The 24,557-nt window shown below is 39.3% G+C and overlaps 1 protein-coding gene across 3 annotated transcripts in view; it reads left to right on the top strand.

Moving 5' to 3' along the window:
• Positions 1-24,557, top strand: part of itsn2b (intersectin 2b) — a 56,149-nt gene that overhangs the window by 28,040 nt on the left and 3,552 nt on the right. For all 3 annotated transcript variants that reach the window (XM_036594078.1, XM_036594076.1, XM_036594077.1), the window contains exons 15-34: positions 2,118-2,205; positions 2,526-2,665; positions 4,148-4,284; positions 5,302-6,083; positions 7,807-7,922; positions 8,413-8,567; positions 8,665-8,761; positions 8,867-9,063; positions 9,351-9,400; positions 11,086-11,252; positions 11,335-11,368; positions 11,465-11,586; positions 13,246-13,342; positions 13,435-13,629; positions 17,909-18,030; positions 21,154-21,260; positions 21,381-21,564; positions 22,522-22,620; positions 22,751-22,918; positions 23,919-24,131. In XM_036594078.1, coding sequence (XP_036449971.1) covers positions 2,118-2,205; positions 2,526-2,665; positions 4,148-4,284; positions 5,302-6,083; positions 7,807-7,922; positions 8,413-8,567; positions 8,665-8,761; positions 8,867-9,063; positions 9,351-9,400; positions 11,086-11,252; positions 11,335-11,368; positions 11,465-11,586; positions 13,246-13,342; positions 13,435-13,629; positions 17,909-18,030; positions 21,154-21,260; positions 21,381-21,564; positions 22,522-22,620; positions 22,751-22,918; positions 23,919-24,131 — 3,270 coding nt within the window. The remainder of the gene's footprint in view (positions 1-2,117; positions 2,206-2,525; positions 2,666-4,147; positions 4,285-5,301; positions 6,084-7,806; positions 7,923-8,412; positions 8,568-8,664; positions 8,762-8,866; positions 9,064-9,350; positions 9,401-11,085; positions 11,253-11,334; positions 11,369-11,464; positions 11,587-13,245; positions 13,343-13,434; positions 13,630-17,908; positions 18,031-21,153; positions 21,261-21,380; positions 21,565-22,521; positions 22,621-22,750; positions 22,919-23,918; positions 24,132-24,557) is intronic.

Genomic DNA, 24,557 nt, shown 5'->3' with positions numbered 1-24,557 from the left:
TTTGGACATAATCCAGGTTAGAAATATTAAGAAAGCAGCATAGGAAATAAAATATACAGATAGACAATATAGATATTTAAATGACTGGATACTTATTTTCTCATGACTCCATAACGTTTTCTTATTAATTTAAAAAAATTGAATGATCAAAATATATGATCATTCATGTGTGAATGTATAATTCAGTCTTTGAGATGTAAACAGTTTTTCAGAGTGGTCTGATGTGAAATGGTTCACTGTAGAGAAGCAGACTGACTGAGATTTCTTTACAGTGGTGATGATGGGAACCAGGGGTCATAATGTCTACAACACACATACACCTCAAGAATGTGAACAGTTCTGATTGTGCAAGTTTCTCTAGAACAGAAAGATTCACATTAAACCACTCTGAATTGCTCTTTTCACATCTTAAACATTTAATTATACAGAAATGTTGAATTCCCCTTTAATACTGCCAGTAAAGTCGGGACATCGCTGCACTTTAGAGAAACATGGCCTAAAATGGATGCCCTAGTTCTAGCGTAGAATAGCTGCTTCAGAAAGGAGGAAGACTCATGTTGAAATATTAAGCTCATTAACAGGAAAATCCAGACATGACAGTTCTAAAAAAAATTCACTAAATATCTGGCAAAAATCTTCTCAGAACTGAATTTTACTCGCTCTGCCTGAGTGTAAAACTCAGATCAGCTTTTGCTCTCTTTCAGATTTTGAATGGACGTTATTTTTGAGAGCCAAAGAAACATTATAGGAACAACATAAGTCTTGCATGACGGTCTAGGATAGGCTGTTTTTCTGTATTTCTCCTCTAATGATCAAGCAAAAGTAATTTAATATAAATTAAATAGCTTCTGAAATTTGATATTACAGATCACACACTATAAATCCAGTCATCAGCTATGTCAGATGTGGAGACCTAAAGCCCCTAAAGTTTTCTCATCACACATTAAACAGTACATTTTCAAATGTATACATTTTGTCATTTTAATCCGTCCACATTGAAATACAGAAAATAGAGCTTTAAAAATCTGTGACCTAAAGCTCTGTTTTCATTTGGACGGGAGGCTAAAATGCGGTGGGAAAAAAACATCCAAGGTAGTATGTGTACCACAGCATACTAGCAACCCTAATAACCCTATATTTTAGAGCATATATATAATGTGTGTGTGTGTGGGTGTGTGTGTGTGTGTGTGTGTGTGTGTGTATATATGTATACATGTATGTATGTAATCTGTAGAACTGTGAAGGTTTACATTTTAACACATTTAAAGGTTGTAGCAGCTTTGGTGGTTATCTAGGGTGATTGCTGGCTGACTAGATCTGAGATTTTGCATAAAAGTCCAATAACATGGATACAGTAATTAACTGCTGTTAAATTATTACTAAAAATCAACAAAGTAACTTTCAGCATTTCTAATCTCAGGCTTGGTGCTTAGGGGGATGACCGACTTAGTGCAGATGAAATATTGAATATAAATCAAATAGCATTGACACAATAATACATTAAAAAAACTACATTTTTACTTAAAATCAAAAAAGTAACATAGAACCACTTTGAGCTGTCTTGGCTACCTATGGGAATAAATCAAAAAGCCAAATTTAATTTGTAACATGATTTTAACTGCCAAATCACCTCAACCTATCACTCACACTCAAACAACCCAGTTGTCTCATATTTTAGACAAAGTTCTGCGTATTTAATAAAACTGCTACAGACATGCACAAGCTAACGGCATGATGAGCCCGTCTGGATGAACAAACACTAAAACAAAACACTCAAAAGGAGTTTTCAGAACATTTCCATCCTTGAAAAACCTGTTTTTGGTGACCAAAAACTCACAAAAGTACTTTTATTATATAAAATGAAAGTTATATATCACGATATACGCCATGTTATTTAACACTTTCAGGACCGGAATTTATTTTTCTTCTAAGTCTTCACCATCGTTCCCACTGCGGCGCAGCAGGAGACGATCATTAATATGACCGCTGAGTGAAAAAAGCCATGTGTCTGAAACAGAGGAGTTTATTACCTCATTGGCTTATGTTGACGGTGTTTCCATTATTTTGTCTGTGTCTTAATAATAAAGCGTTTTGTGGACTGTCCACGTGTTCTGCAGGAGTTGCAGAGACAGCTGGCACAGTTGGCTCCAGAGCAGCAGAAGCTGAATGAGAAACTTCGAAGTATGAATCTGAACAACGTGCAAAGTAAGACTAGAGTACAAGAGAGAAAATCTTAGTACTTGTGAATATAACATTGTTTATTGGTATATGAGGAAAGTGTAACAGGACAGGATACATGGCCTGTTAGTTCATGATGTGGTCATTGTTAAACAGGAATTCTGCCTAAGATTCTCTAGAATAATGCATTTTCACATCATACCACTCTAACTGACTTTGTTTACATCTTAACGGTGGAATTCCTATTTATAGCACAGTCCTGGATTCATCACCATATCAGCAGTTTGGCTTATGACTGAAATTAATGTGTTTATTTTGTTTATTTATGTTTTTTTTCCCCTGTCCAGCTTCAACAATGACCACATTACAAAAGAGTGTTACAGAGAAAGACGTCAACTGTCGAAAGCTGAAAGAACAACTTGATGTTTTAGAGAAAGAAACAGCAGCAAAACTGTCAGAAATGGATCAGTATAAGAAGGACATACAGGTAAGCCCATCATGGAACATGTACAGCGAGACACACTAAGAGGAGCATTTAGAGCGGCCAGTTTTAAACCCTTAGGTGTTTAATGAATGTTGAATAGTCTGTGAAAAATCAAATGTACACAATTTTCCCCTTATTGTAGATGAAGTCAATCAGCCAGTAGTCCTGATTTTGCTTCTTTAGTTTAGAGCTGAAGCTGTGAGGCTAACATTGTTAAACACCTCTCACTTTCAAGATTTTCTGCTGTTATGTGTTTTTTGTCATGTAAACTGGAGTTTTTGTGGGTTGAGAGACCTTTTTGAAGAGGTTTTTATAGAATAGATTTAGGTGACTATTGATTTCTAGGGTTTTTAGCGACATTTGCCTCGCAGCTCCATTTATAAACTAAAGAAGCAAAATCTGGACACCAAACATGTATTAGCTAATCAACTGCATCTGGGGTTACTGTGAACTGTGTGAATTTTTTGTACTGTAACAATGTATTTAACTGAAGTAGTGCCTTTTAATTTTTGGCCTTCCAAAATTGGTTGTGTTATTTTTGAAAGCATAGATGCCGATACTAATAAACCGCTTTGCTTTTGTCCCTTTGTCTTTATAACTAGCTGTAGAGCTTGTCTGTCTGTCTGTCTGTCTGTCTGTTTGTCTGTCTACCTGTCTCTTTCTCCCTGGCTTTCGCTGCAGTTTGAGGAAATGGATGACTGTATGCTAAAGGGACTGCTCTCTTTACTGAGCTGTCTTCATAACCTCTTCTTCTTCCTGAAGGTTGTCTATCTCTCCCTTTCCCTCTCTTTCTTTTCCTGGCTTGTCATGATGCTCTTCATTCTGCATGTCTCACTTATTAAACGTGTTCCTGTGGTTTGATTGTACTGTGCTTAAGGGAGGGGTGTCTGACTGTAGGGCCTGGGGACAGAATACAGAGAGATTCTGAAATATGTTTTTAAATAATGCTCTGTGTGGTGTTGTGGTTTTGTACAATGCTGGATACCCCTGACTTAAGAACTCCTGGTGGTCATGGTGAAAAGTCATTTGGTGTTTAACATTTTTCTGTTGTTAACAGATCAAGGAACTACTTATTTGTGTCATGTACAGTACTGTGCAAAAGTCCACTGTCCATTATTTTGTTTCCAGTCTAAATGGCCATTAAGTACAATTTATTAGTTTTTCAGGAATCTTTCTGAGGACATTAAATATAAGTTAACCCACTTGCATAAAGAAGAGGGAAAACAGGAGTTTGTCAAACTGGAGTGAAAACATTTATGGTTGACCACCAGAACTGTTACCATCAGATAAACAGTACTCAAAGCTTTCCTCTTTAAGAGAGAGGAATAAATCAGGCTCCACTTATGATTCATATCTGAAAAAAACACCACAGGTGTGTCTGTTCTTTGTGTTTTTTTCCCCAAATCAGTTTTCACTTTACCAAGTCCAGTATATGTAACTGAAGAACAGTTTTTAGAGAGAGGTTAAGCTGTTTGTGTCTGGCAGGAACTCCGAGAGAGCCAAAGGAATCAGCAGGCAGCTCTGGAAAAACTGCGTCTCATCAAAGAAGACAAACTTCGAGAGCTCAAGAACCGTAAACAGGAGGAACTGGAGAGGAGGAAGAGGGAGGAGGAAGAGCAGCGGTGAGTGACGGTTGCACATATGCAGTCATGCGAAAAGTTGGGCAGTGTCCACTTTTTTTTTTTTAATTGCCTTAAACTGTCTCCAAATATAACGGCAGTTAACGGTATTACAGGGTTGGTTGCAAATGACATAAAAGCATTTATGTGGCTTTTTTTGCTGTCCCGTCTTGTGTTCTTTCAAATAGGTGAATAAAATGAACTTCAACCTGGACAGATGAGCTGGTTTCCATGACCTTAACTAGAATGATAACCGCTCTGTTCACCACAGAACATGTTAAAGTTGGCTGACAGATCTTAGAGTGAAGTTGTCAGGGCGTGGATAGATGAGCGTTTGCTGGTGATGACATTTTACACAGTGCAGCTCAGCTTTAAGGGATCCTTTCGTTGCTCAATACTATATATTTTTTTCATGGACATCAACTCTTGGATAGGGATGTCTTGAGCCAAATGGGCATATTCAGCATACAAAAAACATGCTGTCCCACATTTTCATGTCACACACAAAGAGTTTATTTTAGCCACATCCCTGCATGTTAGATCAGGAAGTGAGACTGCATACCTGTCCCTCATGGTCACATGGTGAGCATTTACATCACATTGGGCACATTTGCTTACAAAATAAAGTCTGAAAATCAGTGTGTGGACCAAAACATTTTCGATTAACATCATAAAGATTAACATTTCCTGCAATTAATTAATTTTGTTTTAATGTAAAAATAATATGATTTTGTGTGTATAACGGCTGTGTTCGATAGTCGTGTACTGGCTAGCGGTTTTTGAGTTATGCTGAAAATAAGCTAAAACAGTTGCTACTGAAACATCTGGCAAAGTTTTGGTGGCCTTATTATTGTATTGGTAGTGACAAACTAAAGGCATAGAATTTTAGTCTTAAGTCCACATCGGTTAAAAGTCTGAACCGTGTTTTGAACTCTCACCTGGAACCAGTTTGGCAGAATGATCCATGTACTGCTTTGTTTCGTGGAAGCATGGATGCTGATGACTGTTTCTTCTTTGCAGGCGCATCAAGCAGGAGAAGGAGCGCCAGTGGCAAGAGAAGCTGAGACGAGATGAGGAGGAGAGACAGAAGAAACTGCAGGAGGAGCGAGAGGCCAAGCTTCGTGAGGAGGAGGAGAGAGAGAGACAGGCCCGCCTGCAGGCTGCCAAAGAACAGGCAGAGAGGGAGCGCAGGGCTCGAGAGGAGGAGGAGAGGAGACGGAGGGAGGAGGAGGAGAGGAGACGGAGGGAGCAGGAGGAGGAAAGGAGACGGAGAGAGGAGGAGGAGAGGAGGAGAATTGAGGAGGAGGACCACAAGAGGCGAGAAGAAGAGAGGAAGAAAATAGAGGAGGAGAGGAGGAAGCTGGAAGAGGAGCGGAGAAAACTGGAGGAGGAGAAACAAAGACAGGAGGAGGAGAGGAGGAGACAGGAAGAAGAGAGGAAGTGGGAGGAGCGGAAGAAAGCAGAGGAGGAGAGGCGAGAGGAGGAAAGGAGGCGGCACCGAGCACAGGAAGCAGCTGTCAGGGACGCAGAGGAGCGAAAGAGAAAAGAGGAGGAGAGGAGGAAGCAGGAGGAAGAGAGGAGGAAGCAAGAGGAGGACGACAGGAAGAGGCGAGAGGAAGAGAAAAGGAAACAAGATGAGGAGCGGAGGAGAAAGCAGGAGGAGGAGGCGGCTGGTGCTGCTGCTGCTGCTGCAAGGCTGAAAGAAGAGCAGCAGAATAAGCAGAATAAACAGAATAACAAGCTGAGTAATTCCAAAGCGGACCTTGTCGCTGCTCTGCTTCGAGGCCTGGAGGAGAGGAAAGGTGAGGAGACCTCTGTGAAGTTGGCCACTTAGTCCTTCACAAACACTGATACATGCACTGTTGTTAAAAAGTACAGCATCACTTGCCATATTAATAATTCCTGTTAGTTTATTCCCTAATAGCTTACACAGTGTGGACAGTGTAGACTGAAATACACACCAAAGGGTGTTTTCACATGGTTTATTTAATATTCCTAGTTGTTTTAGGATCAGTAAATAAATGACTTTTTTACTTTGTATGTTATTTAACAGGAAATATGAACATTTATCAGCGTTATATTTTATAATATAAATGTGCCAGATTTAGTCAGATGGTAAATATTTATCTGAAGTCCCTGGACAAGTTGATGTTCATAAATAATGCAAAACAAGCCAAAAATAAAAATCCCAGAGTAACATTAAAACGTTGTCTAATGGCCCCGTCATCAAGAGATTGTGAGTTTGGTCCCTAGTGATGCCACAGCCATTTGCAGTCAGCAGTCCAAGAAAGCAAAGCTGGCTTCACCCTCTGGGTGGGTGGCCGAAAAAACAGGCCTCCTTTAATAAAAGATAATCGCAGTTTAGATTGCAGTCACAGTGTGTCTGAAAAAACGCAATTTGATGTTTTGCACAAGTGAAAACACACACAACACAAAACAAGTTAACAAGAAACAAAACATATACGGTGATTAATCATTATGTTGGTGAATTTGAACAGTAACAGTTTTTTAAATTGTTTTGAAAATAGATCAGTGTTTTTCAAACTTAAATCAGAGAGAAAAAAATCCCAATCATGTGATTCACAGAAAGGAAATGCAGACCAGAAACATTTTCCCCTGCAATCATCAGACCAATCTGCTCGGATAAGAGGTCCAAAACAGAGATGCACGCAATTACACATTGCACATTGCACATTAAACGATGCATGCAATTACACATTTCCACCAAAGAGGTCTCCAAGTCTGCAAATCTTACATAGTGTTGCTTTCATGAAGCACTGATCAGCCGAACCAGGTATTGGACAGTAACTACAATTAATACTGTGCTGCCATGAAGAGAGATTACAAAATGGTTAGGTAAAAAAATTGACACATTTATTCTAATAGTGTTTCTCTGAGTAAATAAACATGTACTGCACAGATAATCAGCTTTTCAAAAAAATATTTTCAGATTTCTAAAACATTTGTACAGTGCTGTATGTATCTGCAATAAAATTGGTTTAATATTTTTTTTTTAAATCAATGTAGAATTGTCTGAATCCATATCATGGAAATCCAATTTTTTTTTTCACTTTCAAGTTCAGTGTAGTATGTAAACATTGTTAAAAACATGCTGCTCACTTCATAGTAAATACAGTTTGAATATGGATACTAAAGTGCAAAAAGGGTCACTTTGAACTAATTGTTTTTGTGATGTCACAGATTTACAAATTTCTGCTTGCTTACAGTAGTTTAGCTCCACCCATTCACACTGAAGTTATAAGGAGTTTCAGTCTGGACTGCTGTTTGAATGAGACTTAATACAGGGCAGCCAATCAGAACAGAGATCATTTAGAAATTTTGGTCTTAAAGGCACAGAAACAAAAATAAAATATCTACGGTTTAATTCTAAGGGATAAAGAGAGGTGTTAAAGGGATAAAGCGCCCTTTAGCAACTTGGCTAACCTTTCTTATCATTTGGTTTGAGTATGACAAACTTTCTATGAATGTCAAAGTGTATTCTCTTGTCTGTCTTGTTGGTTTTAGGTAATAGGCTGCCAATTCACAGAAAATCAGCAGCTCTGACCAGATTTAAAGCACTCTACCCCTTTGCAGCGAGGAATGAGGATGAACTCTCCTTTGAGACGGGTGATGTAATTGAGGTACCCTGAAAAGTCTGTGATTCTACGTTTACATGCAAAGTGCTAAAGTGTTTATTATAAGTGTTGCACGAATATTAATACTGTATCAATAATCAATCAACTCGACACCAACAATCTTTTAGAGTGGCCCACTGAGAGCCCAGACCTTAACCCAGTAGTGATGCTGTAGAATCACCTTAAGAGAGACGTTCACACCAGACATCCACAGAATGTGGCTGAGCTGACGCAATTCTGTAAGGAAGGATTGACCAATATTCCTGTTGAAGGTTGTGCAGGTCTGATCTGCAGATATCAGAAACACTCATTTGAAGTTATTGCTGTCAGAGGAGGTTTGACGAGTTATTAAATCCAACGGTTTGTTTACTTTTTCCACCAGCACTGTGAATGTTTAATTGGTGTGCACAATATATATATATTTACCAGGTTATTAGTCTGCTTTAAAGATGTTTCACATCCTGCTGACTGTAAAGTTTTCTGCATGTTTCTGTAGGTGGATGAGACCATTGAAAGGGAGGCTGGTTGGCTCTATGGCAGCCATCAGGGAAAAGTGGGCTGGTTCCCTGAGAGCTATGTGGAAAAGCAGTCAAAGCCTGAGCCCCCTGCCAAACCAGCTCTTAAGCCTCAGGCCTCCCTCTCCGTCTCTAAGTACAGTCTATAAATCTTCCTTTAGCTGCAGCAAGTAATTGACTTTTCCTCTCAGGTAAATTGAAATGTTCTTAAAATCTGTGTTTGTTATTTACAGCAAACTCACTGAGGCTTCTGTTCCAAGCGGATTAGGCCAGAACTCTGCCTTCACCCCCACTCATGCCCCGACTACCACCTCCTCTGAGCACAACCAGGTATGTAACCTTAGGGAAGCTGCTTATACAACATGTAACATTATGACCCGATGTGTCACTACAACTTGTTTCATTACAACCCTTTGCTTTCATATTCTGTTCTAGATGGTGGGGAACCTTAAGGTTCAAGCCTTATGTTCTTGGACAGCTAAAACAGACAGCCACCTCAACTTCTCCAAGGATGATGTGATCATGGTTCTGGAGCAGCAGGAGAACTGGTGGCTTGGAGAGCTAAATGGAAAGCAGGGCTGGTTCCCCAAAAGCTACGTCACTGTGCTGAGCAGCAGCGACACATCGACAGAGTAAAGTTTCTGTTTATTTATCCTAGATAGCTGACTAGGATCTAATTCTTGCTTATAGTAGGATCTAAGGGGGTGGAGCTCAGGTAATAGGAAATAATTAGTGAGATAAGGCCTTTTTTAAAACATCAGTAACACAATTTAATAATGCACATGGTGCTCATATTACTTACTCAGTGAACCATAATGTAATTGAGCAGCAAATACATAAAATAGTCTGGCAGGTTTTTGCACTGTACCAGGCTTTTGAACTCGTCAACAGTCTTCTGCTTTTTGTTCTTTGCCTTTAGTTCCACGGAAGGACTTGACTCGTCCGCAGCAGACGGCTCTTCTCTTGAGGGTAAAAAAGCAAAGATGGTCACAAATACACCATTTTTTTTGCCTTTCTCAGACAACTAAATAGTTGAATGTTCGACCAAGACAGGTGTCAGCATTGAAAAATGGTTACAGTGGGTGCATCGTCTGCTCTAATGGACACTGATTATATTTTTCTTTTTCCTTTTTTTAACAAGCTTTGTCCATAGAGCCTCATGACTTCTTGTACAAATGCAAAGATATCCTCCATGTGGGAAAACATTTCTGTCCAATCTCTGGGACAAATCAGTTTTCGTGCAGAGCTCTGCTAATCCTATTGTTAAGCCTGTACAAAGCTGAGAAAATAATCTCTGGATATCTGTGTTGTCCTTGAGCCTGTTGTACTTACAGTGAGGGAAACATGTATTCAGACACCTTAGTTTTTGTTAATAATACTTCCTGAGCTTAATATACTTCCAGTGCATATGTCCACTGCAAAATATGTCTGTTGACTTTATAACTGCCTAATATGACATTGATCCTCCATGTGCTGCCGAAATCACTCCGAACCACCAGGGCATGGACTCTACAAGACCTCAGAAGATGCCCTGTGATATCTGACACTAAGATGCTAGAAAAGATCCTTTAAGTCCTGTAAGTTGTGAGGTGGAGCTGCGGTGGATCACACTTGCTGTTCCTCACAGATGCTCGATCAGATTGAGATCTGGGGAGTTCAGAGGCCAGAGGGTAAAACCTTGAACTTGTTGTCCTTTCATTCCTCAAGCGATTCCCGAACAGTGTGTGCGGAGTGGCAGAAAGCACTGTTCTTCTGAAAGAGGCTACTGCCATGAAGGGATGTACCTGGTCCCAACAGTGTTAATTAGGTGGCACATGTTATTTGACATCCAAATAAACGCCTGGACTCCCAGAGTATCACATGCCTTCCTCTGGCCTGTCTTCTTCCCACAATGTATCCTGTTGCCATCACTTCCCTAGGTAAATGCCACACCTGTACCCTGCCCTCCATGGGATTAAAAAAAAAAAACAGGAGTCTCCAAGGTCCAGTTCCGACATTTGTGCACCCTTCATAGATGTTTACAACAGTGGACGGGGGATAGCATGAAGTTTTTTATGGGGTGTAGGAACAGAGAGACGATTGTGGTGCAGTTCATTAGTTGTTCTCTGTGTAACTGCTGCCTTCAGCTCGTCCTACAGCTCTTTTAGAGTGATTTCTTTGTTACTTTCCTTATTAGTCTGAGAATGCATTATGAATTGTGCATGCACACCTGTCTGGGTGCCATGTTTTTCCAGGAACTTTATGGTCTTTGCTATTGTTCTGTCACGTTTTTCATTTGAGTGTTGTTTAATAATGTTGTTTCTGAGAACTTTAGGAAGCTCTCTATTAAATTTGTTGAATGAAAGATTCCCAACCATTAGCAATGTCTTTCACAGTCACATAAGGTGCATTTTTTTTTTTTTTGCAGCATTGATTTACGTGATTTATTTTTATACCTTTGTCTGAATTGTTTTTCACATGAATTAAAATTTTTTAATCATAGTTTTTGCTAGTGAATACATACACTGAAGTGGATATATGCACTGAAATTGTATAAAATAACAGAAACAAAATGGTGTTGTTTCCCTACCTGTGACCTCTACCCTAATATATGTGTGTTTATCTTTTTTGTTTTTGTGTGCACATACCCATACTGCCCGTTTACATTTCTGTAGAATATGTGGCTCTCTATACCTATGAAAGCCCTGAACCTGGAGATCTGACCTTCAACGAGGGAGACACTGTTTTGGTGATACAGAGAGAAGGAGAGTGGTGGAGAGGCAGCATAGGAGACCGCTCTGGACTCTTCCCCGCCAACTATGTTAAACCGAAGGAAACTGATGTAATTGGAGATACATTTTGTTTTAAATGCTGTTACAACTTGAGTGTTTGTTCTTTTCATTAACACTGTCTGTTCTTTATAGACTTCAAAGCTTGGTTTGCCTGGAAAGAAGCCAGGTAAGTTCATTGCACCTCTGCAAGTTTGGCCAGTTGTCTTGAGCTACGTAAAATCTGTGCAGTTACCTTCAATATAGCTGCATTTCTGTGTTGCAGAGATAGCCCAGGTGACAGCTCCATATACGGCCTCAGGGACTGAGCAGTTGAATCTGGTTCCTGGCCAGCTTATCCTCATCCTCAGTAAGAACCCCACTGGCTGGTGGCTGGGGGAACTGCAGGTAAGTGTGTTAGTAACAGACGAGTAAACCGGCATGGTCAGTGCCCTTGGTGCATTCTCTTTCAGACTTTGAGCTACTTGAGGTTTCTGGTAATGGAAAGCTATTTAGCATAGTAAGACAACAAGAGCAACACTTCTGGCAATACTCTGTCACTAAATTTGTTAGAAGTTGTCATTCTGGAGATGCAACTGGCAGTGCCACTGTTTTATATTGTTTTCATCACTTACTTAACATTGTGTGTCATGCCTGTTTTTCTGTTTAAAGATAGTCCTTAGTTCTTGCTTTATTTTCAGTGTTCAAGGTTGTCATGTTGAGTAAAAATCTCCCAATGTTTGCTTAAAAGTCATCCACCAGAAGCTGAAACTTTAGAATTTTCTGACATGACTGCATTTTCAAACTATTTCAAACTAACTATACTAGCCCAGTTTGGCAGGAAAGCCATGAACCTGGCAACCCTGACAGCGGGTGGGAAACACTCCACAGCATAACCAATGAAAAGTGAAAGCTTGCAATTCTACATAACCCATTCTTCTGTGGTAGCATGTGCACTGCACTGATCACAACTTGTTTGACATGAATAACCACCACAGTGTGTAAACTCACTTGTAGATGGAATGAAAATATCGGTAATAGAGGTCTAAAGTGATCTCATGAGTCCAAAGAGGAAAGGTGGGTTTGCCGTTTTACAAGAGGGATGGTTTTTGTCGTTTTTTTCTCACTGGGAGAATCTCTTCACATCTCTTCTCAAATCGAACCCTGTATATACGTACTGTTCTCTGAGAAAGGCTGTTATCAAAATAGACAGTGCTAAAGCTTTCTCATTTTTGCTTGTGCCAAGCATTATCTTAAAACACAGCGCCATCTTTATTTTAAAAACAGTAAGCCATTGCTCACTTAGTCTAGTTAAACTGGTCAAATATATCACTGATAATCAAAAGTGCACATAATTAAGTGGGCTTGACCAAACCAACTTGCCGTTCTTCGTTATTTTATTATGTTTATTTTCATTGTTGCTGTCCAAAGAAAAACATGTCCATTTCCAACATTTCTATTTTTTCGATTTTTACCTTTCTACAGCATTGAACACAGCAACTATATGAAAATTGTATGAAAATTGAATGATAAATGTACTAAAGCTGCTTTAAATCAAATTTATGGAATGTTTTTTGGTATCATTTTCATAGGTTGCAGTTTTCATGCTAGAACCACAAAACATTGCAGGATCAAAGTGCCTGTGCAGGAAAAGTGCACTTATGCTTTTGAAATCAATTGCATGTATGGTTTTTGTACAGCATTCGTTAAAACATCATTTTTGTGTGCTGCTGCAAATGATGTGGACATCTACATACAAATGCACTTACTAGCACACAGATTTGCACACACATTAGCAACTGCTTGGGACACCATAGCAATGGCCTAGCAACACCTTAGCAGCCACCTGGGATAGCATAGGAACAGCCTAGCAACATGTTAGCAACCCCCTATGATAGCACAGCAACAGTTTAGCAATGCCTTAGCAACCATTTGGAAAACCATTGCAACACCTTAGCAATCATAAACTTCCCCCTTCTGGTTACAATCTACAGTTTTTAAGTGGACTTTTAAGTGGAATATGTGTATAATATTCTGTAAATTTATTTTGTAATGCTCATGCTCCAGGCGCGTGGTAAGAAGCGTCAGAAGGGCTGGTTCCCAGCATCTCACGTCAAGCAACTGGGCTCAAACAGCGGCAAGTCAACCCCTGCAGCTGTAGCAGGTAAAGCAGAGAGACTTCTTGCCCTCCATAACCGCGCTAATCTCTCCGTGTCGTCATTATTGCTTCAGCCCATCTCTCTCTGCTTCTCTCAGTCTGCCAGGTCATTGCCATGTATGACTACACGGCGGCCAACCAGGACGAGCTCAGCTTCTCCAAGAGTCAGCTCATCAACGTGCTGGACAAAAGTGACCCTGACTGGTGGAAGGGAGAGATCAACGGAGTCACGGGCCTGTTCCCCACCAACTATGTGAAAATGACAACCTCAGATTCTGACCCTTGCCAGCAGTGTAAGTAAAGGCCTGAAACGGACCTTATTCTTTTCGTTCCCATGATCACTAGACTTCGCACGAAGAATCCAGTTTTCAGTGAAGCTTTCTAATAATTCATAAGCCTCAGTGCTGATTGTGGTTGGTACCCAGTTACAAACGATGTTCCGATTAATGGAACCGATTAGTTCAGAAAATCATTTGATTTGAAATCATCTCTGGTGCCTTACATTTTTGTTGGTTGTCTGTTTTAAATGTGTGGTTTTTTTTTGCTGTTTTATTTATTTATTTTTTTTTTTGATTCTGATTAGTGTATAGCACAATACGTTGTTCTGGTAGGAGTGACGCCGCAGCACGAAAAAGTATAGGTCGTTTTTTTCGGATGGAGAATACTGTATCTAAAGGGGAGTAAAACCGATTTTTCTAAACGTTTGGCATAATTCTGTTAATAAGATTTACAAACAAAGTCATTCAGAGTGGTTTGATGAAAAATGCTCTGTTCTTGAGAAACTCACCGAGTCAAGATTGTTCACAGTGGTGGTGAAAGGACATCTGAAGTGTTAAATGCCTCTAAAAGCTCCCTCATCAAAGGTTATTACACAAAAATATTATGAATACTCTGCCTGATGCTGGAGACATTGTTTTAGTTTTCAGAAGATTTTGGCTTAAACCATTTATTTTAAAACACTTTCAGGCTGTTGTGAGGCAAAATAGTCACCAACGAAAACTTGAATTTTTGGATATATCACTATTTTACCGTTATCAACATTGCATATAAAAACTTAAATACTTATATAATAAATAAAATAGCTATATATGCATTGTTGATGTTGCAACCATTGGCTCTGATCACCATCATTGATAAGAAATCAGAGTCTGTCTAAGTTTCTCTACAGTGCACCATTTCACATTAACTACTCTGAATCACTTTGTTTACATCTCAACCATTTGAATTAAATAGTTGTGAAAAAACAAGTTTGGGATTTTTAAGAATATTTTCATTTCCACAAGGGCAAGAAGAATTTGATAATCATCCTTTATCCATCTTCTTACGCTTTGTTTTCCTTTTGGGTTCTCTCTCCTCTGTTCTTCTTTAGGGTGGTAGCACCTATCCCCTCTTTCTTCACCTTTGAGACACCCACAATCTCCCCCTCTAAAAGGGGAGGAGACCCCATTCACCGTGAAACCGTCGACATATACTAATCCAGTACCCCCTTCCTAATGCCCCCCTGACCCCACCCCCCACAAACACACACTCTGCTCTAACTCTCCTTACAAGTCATACAGCTTAGTATGTCTTCTTCGTGTGAGGTTGTTTTGTTTTGATTGGTTGGTTGAAGGGATGTGTGACATAACTCAAAACCACTGCATCACAATAAACAAGATTTTGACAACAGTATCAATCACAGTAGCATGAGCTGTGGTGGCCTCATGAAGGTCTAGAGCACCAGTGACTAAGTGGTAGTGGGCCTTTCTGTGTGCCTTTTTTGCTTCAGTCTTAATTGTCTGAAACTGAATTTTTCCCTTCTTTTAGTATTCAAGGCACGGGAGGCATAGATTTAATCCCTTCTGGTGTTTGGTGTGGTGTCTGAATGTCTGAATCTGTTGTAGGATCCAAATGAACTAACTGAAAATAAAGTATTTTAACTTGTATTGTGCTTTGGAGATGCTGTAGTGGCTGCTGTGATAGTTGTTCAGAGAGGAAAATGGCCCACGGTCACGAAGGAGGTCATGTTCCTGTATCTGTCTTGAACAAATGTTACTGGGTGGCTGGAAGAACAGAACAGCGGTAAACTGTGGCAACTTCAACGCTGCGCTAACAGTGATTTTGGGTTGAGGGTGCAATCACTTATGAGCAGTTAGCTTTTATGTTTGATAAACGTTCAAATGTTAGTTACTCGAGGAGGTGAAATGAACAAAGAGGAAGGATATTATTTGTTTTAAGTTAAGGTTTATGGCTCAGATGAAACCGATTTAGCTCAAATGGTGCTATTACAAGCACTATGCCTTTAAACATTGTTACACTTGCATTTTGTTTTTATTCCCAAGTCTCCTTTGTATAAGTAGATGTCAATATCTTTAGTGAAGCTATGCAAACATTTGTTGTGTGGCAGAAGTTTAAACTTAAAATAATTTAATGGAATTTATTGTGGAGATTTGAAAAAATCCTGTAATATATTTTTGATTAAAGAAATCTAGACATTAAAAGTCCTTTGAAAAACTCACCCAGTTCAGTTTCTGTCATCCCTTTTGAATTTTGTCATTATTCAAATTTGTCCAGTGTTTTTGTAACTTGTAATTTCAGAGTTGGGCTGCACTGTAGATTCTGTCTTAGAAGAGAATTTGACTTTTTGTTGTTTGTTTCAAAATTTCTGCATAATTCAATCACTGAGATGTAAACAGTTATTCAGAGTGGTTTAATGTTAAATGGTCTGTTTTTACTTACTGTCAGTGGTTGTTATAGAAACCAGGTGTTGTGCTACCTACACATATATACACATAACACAAATATAGCCATTTTATTTACTACCTGACCAGTGAACCTACATGTGTGTCTACATCTGAGTTTTTATATGAAATATTAAGAGTGGAATATTTTTTCTTACAACACTCTGCATGTTTTACATGGACCAAACCTTAATTATTGGAAAACAGTGCAATCAGTCAAAATATTCATACACATTATATGTAATAACTTCCAGTGAGGAACCTTTTAGAGACATTAAATGCTTTAAGCCTCTAAACCTGAAATAAGAAAGCTGGGCGTAACCTTAGACTCTGAGCTCAGTTTTGTCCCTCATGGAAACGAGTCACTGAAGTCGTTTTTTTATCACTTGAGAATTACTGTTCAGCCTTTTCTACCTCAGAGTGACGCAGAGAAACTTCATTTTACTGTTATGCTGTCTTTAAATCCTAACAAAAACAAAGAGAACTCATGACACCCTGTTTCGAAAGAACTTCACTGTTTACTTGTATCTTTGAGTGGATTTTAAATGGCTCTAAATGACCTTAAAACACCTGCAAACCTCACAGAATTTCTATCTGTTTATGTTCCAACACGTCGTCTTACATCTGCAGATCTGCCTTCTAAAGGAAACGTGGAGAAGCTTTTCTCTTACTATGCTCGTAAACTGCGGAACTCTCTTCCACTTTCATTAGGCAGTCAAGCCTGGGGCACAATTTTAAAAACATTTGGAAAATTAATGTCTTTGTTTCGCTATTAATTAAAAGTCTACATCTCTTATTGTAATTCTGTTTGTAATTTGATCTGTGTCGTTGCTTCATATGACTAATTTAATACTCATACCTTTTTTATTACTGTTCTGTTACTGTTTTGTCACCTGTCTATCACCACTTTGAACATTTTTCACTTTAAGTTTTCTTGAGTGCCACATTTCACAACAAACCCCTCTCAGAAAAATCAGTAGAATTTTCTGTTAAATAATCAGAAATTTCACAGATATGATTGAGCTAAGTGTCCTGATGAGTCACAGACATTGATTCAAATAGTTCTGTCTTCAACTAAGTCATATGAGAATATCAAGTGTTTACTGCTGTGGTTTCTAATTTGAATCAACACATTGAGTCCAGGACTGTCAGTATGGGGAGACTCAGAATGCAGTCCTGCTTTCAAAGATCTCTCATTAATATAACTGACCCAGTGCATGAATAATGGACTGTTTGGTCATTTTTTACCATATGATTCACTCCTGTCATGTTCTGTACCTGTTTCTTTGTGCTACTGAGGACTTTTATGAGGCAGTGAGCCCTGCAATATCAGTACAGACAGTCTTAAGCTTGCCAAGCACGCAGCCTTTCACCCACCGTCTGACTATTTTGGTAAAAACAGATTTCCATTCAGTGCTAGATCTGCATGTTTGTTGTGTAGAGCAGTTGAAGAAGGGACAGAACGTACTGACTGCTGTGTAAGTGCTGAGCAATGAGCGTTCGCACCACCAGTAAGCTGCTCTTTTTAAGACTGTGGGATGTGGATGATGATGATGATGAAGGCACCTTGAAAGACTCAGCAGCCTCACAGGGGCTCCAGGACTGTCAGAATGGGGGGGCCTCGTCAGGTAAGGCTTGATGTGAGCGTTTTCGAGTGCCCTTCCTATCTCTGCCTCAGTGATTGCCCTGCTTGCTTCTTGACTGTGTTTGGAGTTAGTGCTCTTGTTGTGGAGCTCTGGGAGGGTGTGAAGGTGTCTGCTGTGTGGCTTTAGAAGAGGATGGGGGAGGGGGGGTGTCTTTTTATTTGGGGGGGCTGAGTCAGAGATCACCACATGCTTGAATCTCATTGTAGGGTGCGCTGATTTGACCAGCCTGGACTCCATGAGCCCTCAGGAGAAGAAACGGCAGGGCTACATCCACGAGCTCATTGAGACAGAAGAGCGATACATGGAGGACCTTCAGCTGGTCCTGGAGGTACGCTGACTGAGACTGATCTTATAGTGCTGCATCTACTTTGCACCTTTACTCTTTAAAGATGGCAGTACGCTACTACCATCTCGAGTATTGGCCAAAACCAGTACGAACCACTGCTTTTTTTTTATTATTATTATTTTATTTTTTTTTTTTTTTAAAAGTACTAAGCCTTAAAATTATCTTTTTTATTGAAGCTCAATAAATTCAGCCCATTTTTCAAGTATTGCAAGTTTTTCAAATAATCCAGTCATTACTGTCGAGTGGTTTTATGTGAAATGAAAGTCAGAATTGTTTACAGTGGTGATAATAGGAACCAGACCTGAGTTTAATCACAGAACACAATGACATAAAATGGTTATGAATATGCTGTCTGGTGTGTTTTCTGATAGTTCAGAGGAAAAAAATTTATTTAAAAATTGCCTGAATTGTATTTTTTATCCATTCCTGGCGGAAAGGTACATTGCTGTATTTGCATTCTCAACATTACAACTTCTGGTTCCTATCACCACCACTCAGAAAAGTGAGATGGTGAGTTTCTTTCTGAACTCTTTCACATCAAAACACACTGAATGGCTTTACTTCTGTCTGCTGTCTTAAAGTTAAAAAAGCTTCAAAACTCCACAGTAAGAAATACATTATTTAATAAATAGGGATAGCAATTGTAATTCAGTACCTTTATGATACCGTCTGAATTAAAATTCACAATTCTTTCATTAAAACCGATTACTGTATGTAAAAGAAGACAAAATGTACATTTTCAGTGACTTGGATCAGTGATTATTGTGCTATTTAGATGAAAATCAGGGTATCTGCAGGTCATTATAAAGTCTTGTTGAGCTGTCTTAACATTTGTCCACATTTTCAACAGGACTCGAAAGAGTGTTCAGATAGGCTTATATGTTTATCTCTTTATCTGATGGAGACAGAGGAGTTTACCTAGATAGGAGAAATTCATCTTTTTAAAATCTTTTAAAATGTTTGTTTAGCCATTGTTTCATAGGTAATTTGGCTGGTTTACTAAACATATAGCCCTTCATGTTCTGTCACGGGTGAAATAATTACAGCACGCAAACATAAATCTTGTTCCATATTGAGAGCTTGGCAAGTTATTTGTGTTTTATATCAATTTATGTGTATTTATAGGGACATTATATAGCCAATAGTAATCTATGCTTTACACTATAATCTGTTGCAGTCAGTAAATATACCTGCTTCCAGCAGCTCAGTCAATTCTGAGTTAAGCCCCACCCACTTCTGGTTTGTAAAGAAGGCATTTAAAAAAATATACAGGAAGCATTGATGCATTTTGAACAATGCCCAGCTCTGCTAAAACATGATCTGACAAAATGTAAGTGTGTGGATTTCATTCATCCTTTTTTTTTTTCCCCCACTGATATCCAGTCCAGCATTTTCTGCTGATATTGGCACAATATCCATCAAAACCAGTTTGCCATCTGTAATACTCACTGGTCATTTTATCAGGTAATCATATAAATGCACTTAAGGTATTAGGCATAGGTAATTACTCCTGTGCTAAGAATCGACTACTCAAATACCTGGTCAGCGGTGGTCCTATGGTGGTCCCTTTCCACTAATGGATGAGGAAGAGGGCGACTGACAAACTGTGCGGCTACAGTCAGTAACTGCAAACGTACAAAGTGCACCTACATACAGTGAGAGGAAACAAGTATTCAATTTTGTTATTTAATACACTTCCAGAGTGTGTATCCATTTTAAATTCACACACACACAATGTTATCTAACTGTGCTTATTTTAAACAAAAAAGTATGTGTTAATAAGCAAATAACGAAGACATGTTTAAAAAAAAAAAACTCGTAGGGGAAAAGCGTTCACTATTCACTATGGATATACGTAAAGATTAAAAATAGAAATGTTCTCAATCACACTGCACCAGGTGTTGTTACAAAAGACCGTGTCATTGGTTTGGAAAATGTCACGCAACAAGTAGCAACCATGGTGAAGGTGAAGGAGCTTCCTGAAGTTCTCATGGACAACATTATTAAACAGCACTAAAATGGAAATACCTACAGAGTCATACCAGATACCTTAAACATCCCTGTCAGTACAACGGGTTTGATTATATGCCAGAGTCAGTTCATGGACAGGTGCGCCATGAGATTCCACTCCAGACTAATGATAAGGAAGGTTAAAAAGAAGCCAGCAATCACTTTAAAAAAGAGCTGCAGGGTGACCTGAAAGCAGCAGGACAGCAGGTACTCAGAGAACAATAAGTATTGAACCGCAACACAATCTCCGTTCCTACATCCCACCTAAAACTCCTCTGTTAAAAAGAAGCACAGAAATGTTTGTCTAAAATTCGCACACAAGCATTTAGACAAATCAGAATTGTATTGGAAAAATATTCTCTCGTCAAATGAAACAAAATAGGACTCTTTGGCAGTAATTCAGCTTGTCATGTTTGGAGAAAGAGCATATGATCCCAAGAACGCCGTCACAGTGAAATACAAGAGTGAGAGCATCATGATATGGGGCTGCACATCATTAAAGGAAACACAAATGGAGTGATATATTGGGACATACTAGCCGAAAATTCCTCTCATCGGCCAAGAAAAGGGAGAAAATGAACTTTTCAACAAGACAAGTATCCCAAACATGCAGCTGAATTTCCTCAAGACTGGTTTCTAAAGAAGGTGAAGTTGTGGCCTAGCTAACCTCCTGACTTTAATCCTTTTGGAAGTTGATGGAGAATTTTGAATTGCAAGTCCAGCAGAGGAAACCTAGTCACCTTGGAGAATAGAAGACAGTTTGCGAAGAGGAATTGGCAGAAAATCAAATCACAATCCTGTAAAGATGCTAATCACTTCCTACCATAGACGTCTCAAAGCTGCAACTGCCGAACAACAGCTTTCAAACAAAGTACTAATGATATTAATTTGTGTTGTCTGAATACACACTTTTTTGAAAGTGGACTTATGCACTGGAAGTATATTAACTGACAAAAACAAACATGTCTGAATACTTGTTTCCTCTCACTAGAAGGACGAATACTGCCTAGAATACTGCTTGATTATTAAAGGTTCTAAAAATAAGACCCTGATCTACTCGTGCAAAAACAATGATGTGTTTTGATTTTCTTGAAGGTGTTCCATAAGCCAATGTCTGAATCGGGACGGCTGACTGAAGCTGAGATGAATATGATTTTCGTCAACTGGAAAGAGCTCATAATGTGCAACACAAAGCTGCTGAAGTATGTGAACTGCTCTCTTCTTAAGAATCTGTATAACCGCTATCAGACGTTGACCGCTGTAGCATACTGTCCCCTTCTTTGACTGTTCCTTAACATGATGTCTTACTATGTGTGGCTCAGGGCCCTTCGAGTGAGGAAGAAGATGGGAGGAGAAAAGATGCCTGTGCCGACGGTGGGCGACATTCTGGCTGCGGAGCTCTCTCACATGCAGGCCTACATTCGCTTCTGCAGCTGCCAGTTAAACGCTGCCGCGTTGCTGCAACAGAAGACCGACCAGGAGCCAGACTTCAAAGATTTCCTCAAGGTACCGCTGAGACTCAGTTTGGTTCTGTTCCACTACCTCTCTATCCCCTCCGTTCTGTCTGTTCAACCACAACTACATTTAGTTCCACTGATTTTGCAGAATCTCGGCATAATTAAGAAAGATAACAGAGAAAACACCATTAGTCCCCAAAAGAGCCAAATACTGTATATACAGGGAGATTCACTCGAAAGAGGCCCCGAATATTTTGTTTTAACTCCCATTAGGATGAAGCAATCTGAACAGAAAATAGCTACATACCTTGACATATGTGGAATCGATTGCGTTACACGCGATACTGGAAGTGATCTCCGTTTTCTGCCAGACACATGAAGGGGTACGGGGGTCTGCACCCAGAAGTTGCAAACAGAGGTTAACGTCGCAACGGCTGTCCGGTGCCTACCTCATCGCTCTGACACAGGGGCATCCTGGCTTGTTCGAAGCTCCATATACTGAGGAGATCATTGCACATTGTTTTGTTCAGATTGCTTCGTCCTAGAGAGAGTTATTACAGAATATTCGGGGCCTCTTTCAACTGAATCTCCCTGTAGATCATTCTACAGAATTAGTTCAGCTGCAGACCCACATTAAAAAAAACTAATAAAAAAAACAATTAAGGATTCAGTTCTTAGATACTTACAAGGTTTGTTATTATCTATTTAGACCCAGGCTATTGAGACAGTATTAAGCTAAATATATGCAAAATCATCATTTAATTTGTAAAAATAATTTTTCTATTTTTCAATAATTTTTTAAAACATCTTTTTGATTTTTTTATTGAAGTTGAAAGATTTAGATTAATCATGACTTTATTTTTTAATTTAAAAAATTTCACTGAAATTGGAGTCTTAGTCCAATAAAGGTAGTAGTAATAGCACTGATATTTATTGTGAGTCTAAAGCCCAGTCCCAACAACGTAGATCGTGTGTTACTGATTTCGAATTTTTTATAAATCCTCAGAAAATAGCCACAGACTACCGCTGTAAAGGAATGCCTTTGTCCAGCTTCTTACTGAAGCCTATGCAAAGAATTACACGCTACCCTCTCCACATAAAAAACGTGAGTATAGCTTGTTCTGCTGTCTCTTGGCATATTTCTGAAACAAAGATCTTACTCAGAGGATAAAAGCTCTAAGTAACTCTGAATAACTAAGCACTAAATATCTAGATGTATGTTTGCTTGTCTCCAGATCCTTGAGAGCACTCCTGAGAGTCATGTGGATCATGCTCAGCTGCGGGAAGCTCTAGAGAAAGCTGAGGAGCTGTGCTCTCAGGTGAACGAGGGCGTGCGAGAGAAGGAGAACTCGGATCGGCTGGAGTGGATCCAGAGCCACGTCCAGTGTGAGGGGATCACAGAGGTGAGCAACATGCCACATTTTCTCTAATAAACTCATTACTATGTCCTAGACCTCGAAAGTCATGCTTCATTTTGTAGTTCATGGCAGACACACAAGGAACTCTACGCTTTTTACGCAGGTCTGTGTGCCTCGCATTTAAAAAGGCATCGTGTAAACGTCCCTGATGCTCAACCTGAACTCTGTTCTGTAACAAAACAAGCTTCTTCGACTGTCGACTGTCGACTGTAGACTGTAGACTGTTGAGTGTTGAGTGTAGACTGTAGACTACTACTGCCAAAGCAGCTGGACCACCCTGACTGTTAAAGCTTGCTGGGTTGTGTGGGGTGTTTTGGTGATGTTACCAGCCATATGATGTAATGTGCATAGCAGTGATGCCTTTTATGTAGTATTATTCACATTTCAACTACTTAGTAACTTCTCAACACAGAAGATCCATTGAAAACTGTAGACAGGACAAAACGTATCAACTTTCAGACATTTCTGTCTACCCAGGTTCGCGATAGCAACAGTTTTAAAGAACGTCATACATTTCTCTCTTAGCCCTTAGCCCTTGAGTTCCTTCAAAATATATATATTTGCAGGAGACACTGATGAACATATGCAAGCGACATTGATAAATGTTTTGGAAAAACTAAGGATATTACGATGTGTTCAGAGTCCAGCCAAAGATTTATGACTTAGATTCAATTTCCAGTTTAGTCTTCTGTAGTTTTTATAAACAGTTGGATTGTTTTTGTTTTGTCATTTGTTGTTAATGTGCCACTCCTGACTTTCAAAGCCATGAACTGAAGAGGTACTGGGGTATAATGGTGTGCTTATAGGCATGGCTGAGTAACTAAAAGAGGTTATTTCACATGTGTTGCTGGTTAATTACTGCTGTAAGTGAATCTGCTCTCGCAGTGCTCGATAGTCGGGCTGGCATTTACATTATAAACAAAATCAACAAATGTAGCTTTCTTTCTTCTAAATCTTTTTCTTTTTGTTTATTTTTCCCCAATAGAACCTGGTATTCAACTCTCTAACCAACTGCCTGGGTCCTCGAAAGCTGCTGCACAGTGGGAAACTGTTCAAGACCAAGAGCAACAAGGAACTGTATGCCTTCCTCTTCAATGATTTCCTGCTCTTCACCCAAGCTGTCAAGCAGTTCACCTCCTCAGGCTCAGACAGGCTCTTTAGCCCAAAGTCCAACACCCAGTACAAGATGTACAAATCAGTAAGGGTTTAAACCTGACTACACAGCCTTCATTACAAGTGACAAATATCAATGAATATACAAGTTTAGACCAAAAATGATTTTTTTAAAATCAAGTTTTCTTTTTTGCAACTTACAAAACCCTGTTTACAAGTTTGATTTGCTAGTATAACAGCTTGATATGCTACTGTGAGATGTAGAATTTCTGATGATGCATAAATCAGAAACTTCTTTCAAGGCTCTATCTGTCCTCTAGGACACTGCATTGCCATCTGTAACGGTTCATTGTACAGAAACTTACAAACTCAGATTTTTTCACAGTGGTGCTGATAGGAACCAGGTGTCTGTAATGCAGAGTCAGTTTAATTGCTGTCCAAAATGAACTACATGTCAAATTTGTCCATGTAATGTTATTAATGGTACAGTAGTTTTCTTTAGGGACTATTT

This window comes from Colossoma macropomum, unplaced genomic scaffold (assembly GCF_904425465.1).
Source record: "Colossoma macropomum unplaced genomic scaffold, Colossoma_macropomum, whole genome shotgun sequence".
Taxonomy (NCBI): Eukaryota; Metazoa; Chordata; class Actinopteri; order Characiformes; family Serrasalmidae; genus Colossoma; species Colossoma macropomum.
The sequence above is the reverse complement of the archived record's forward strand: the minus strand, read 5'-3'. Positions and strand labels throughout refer to the sequence as shown.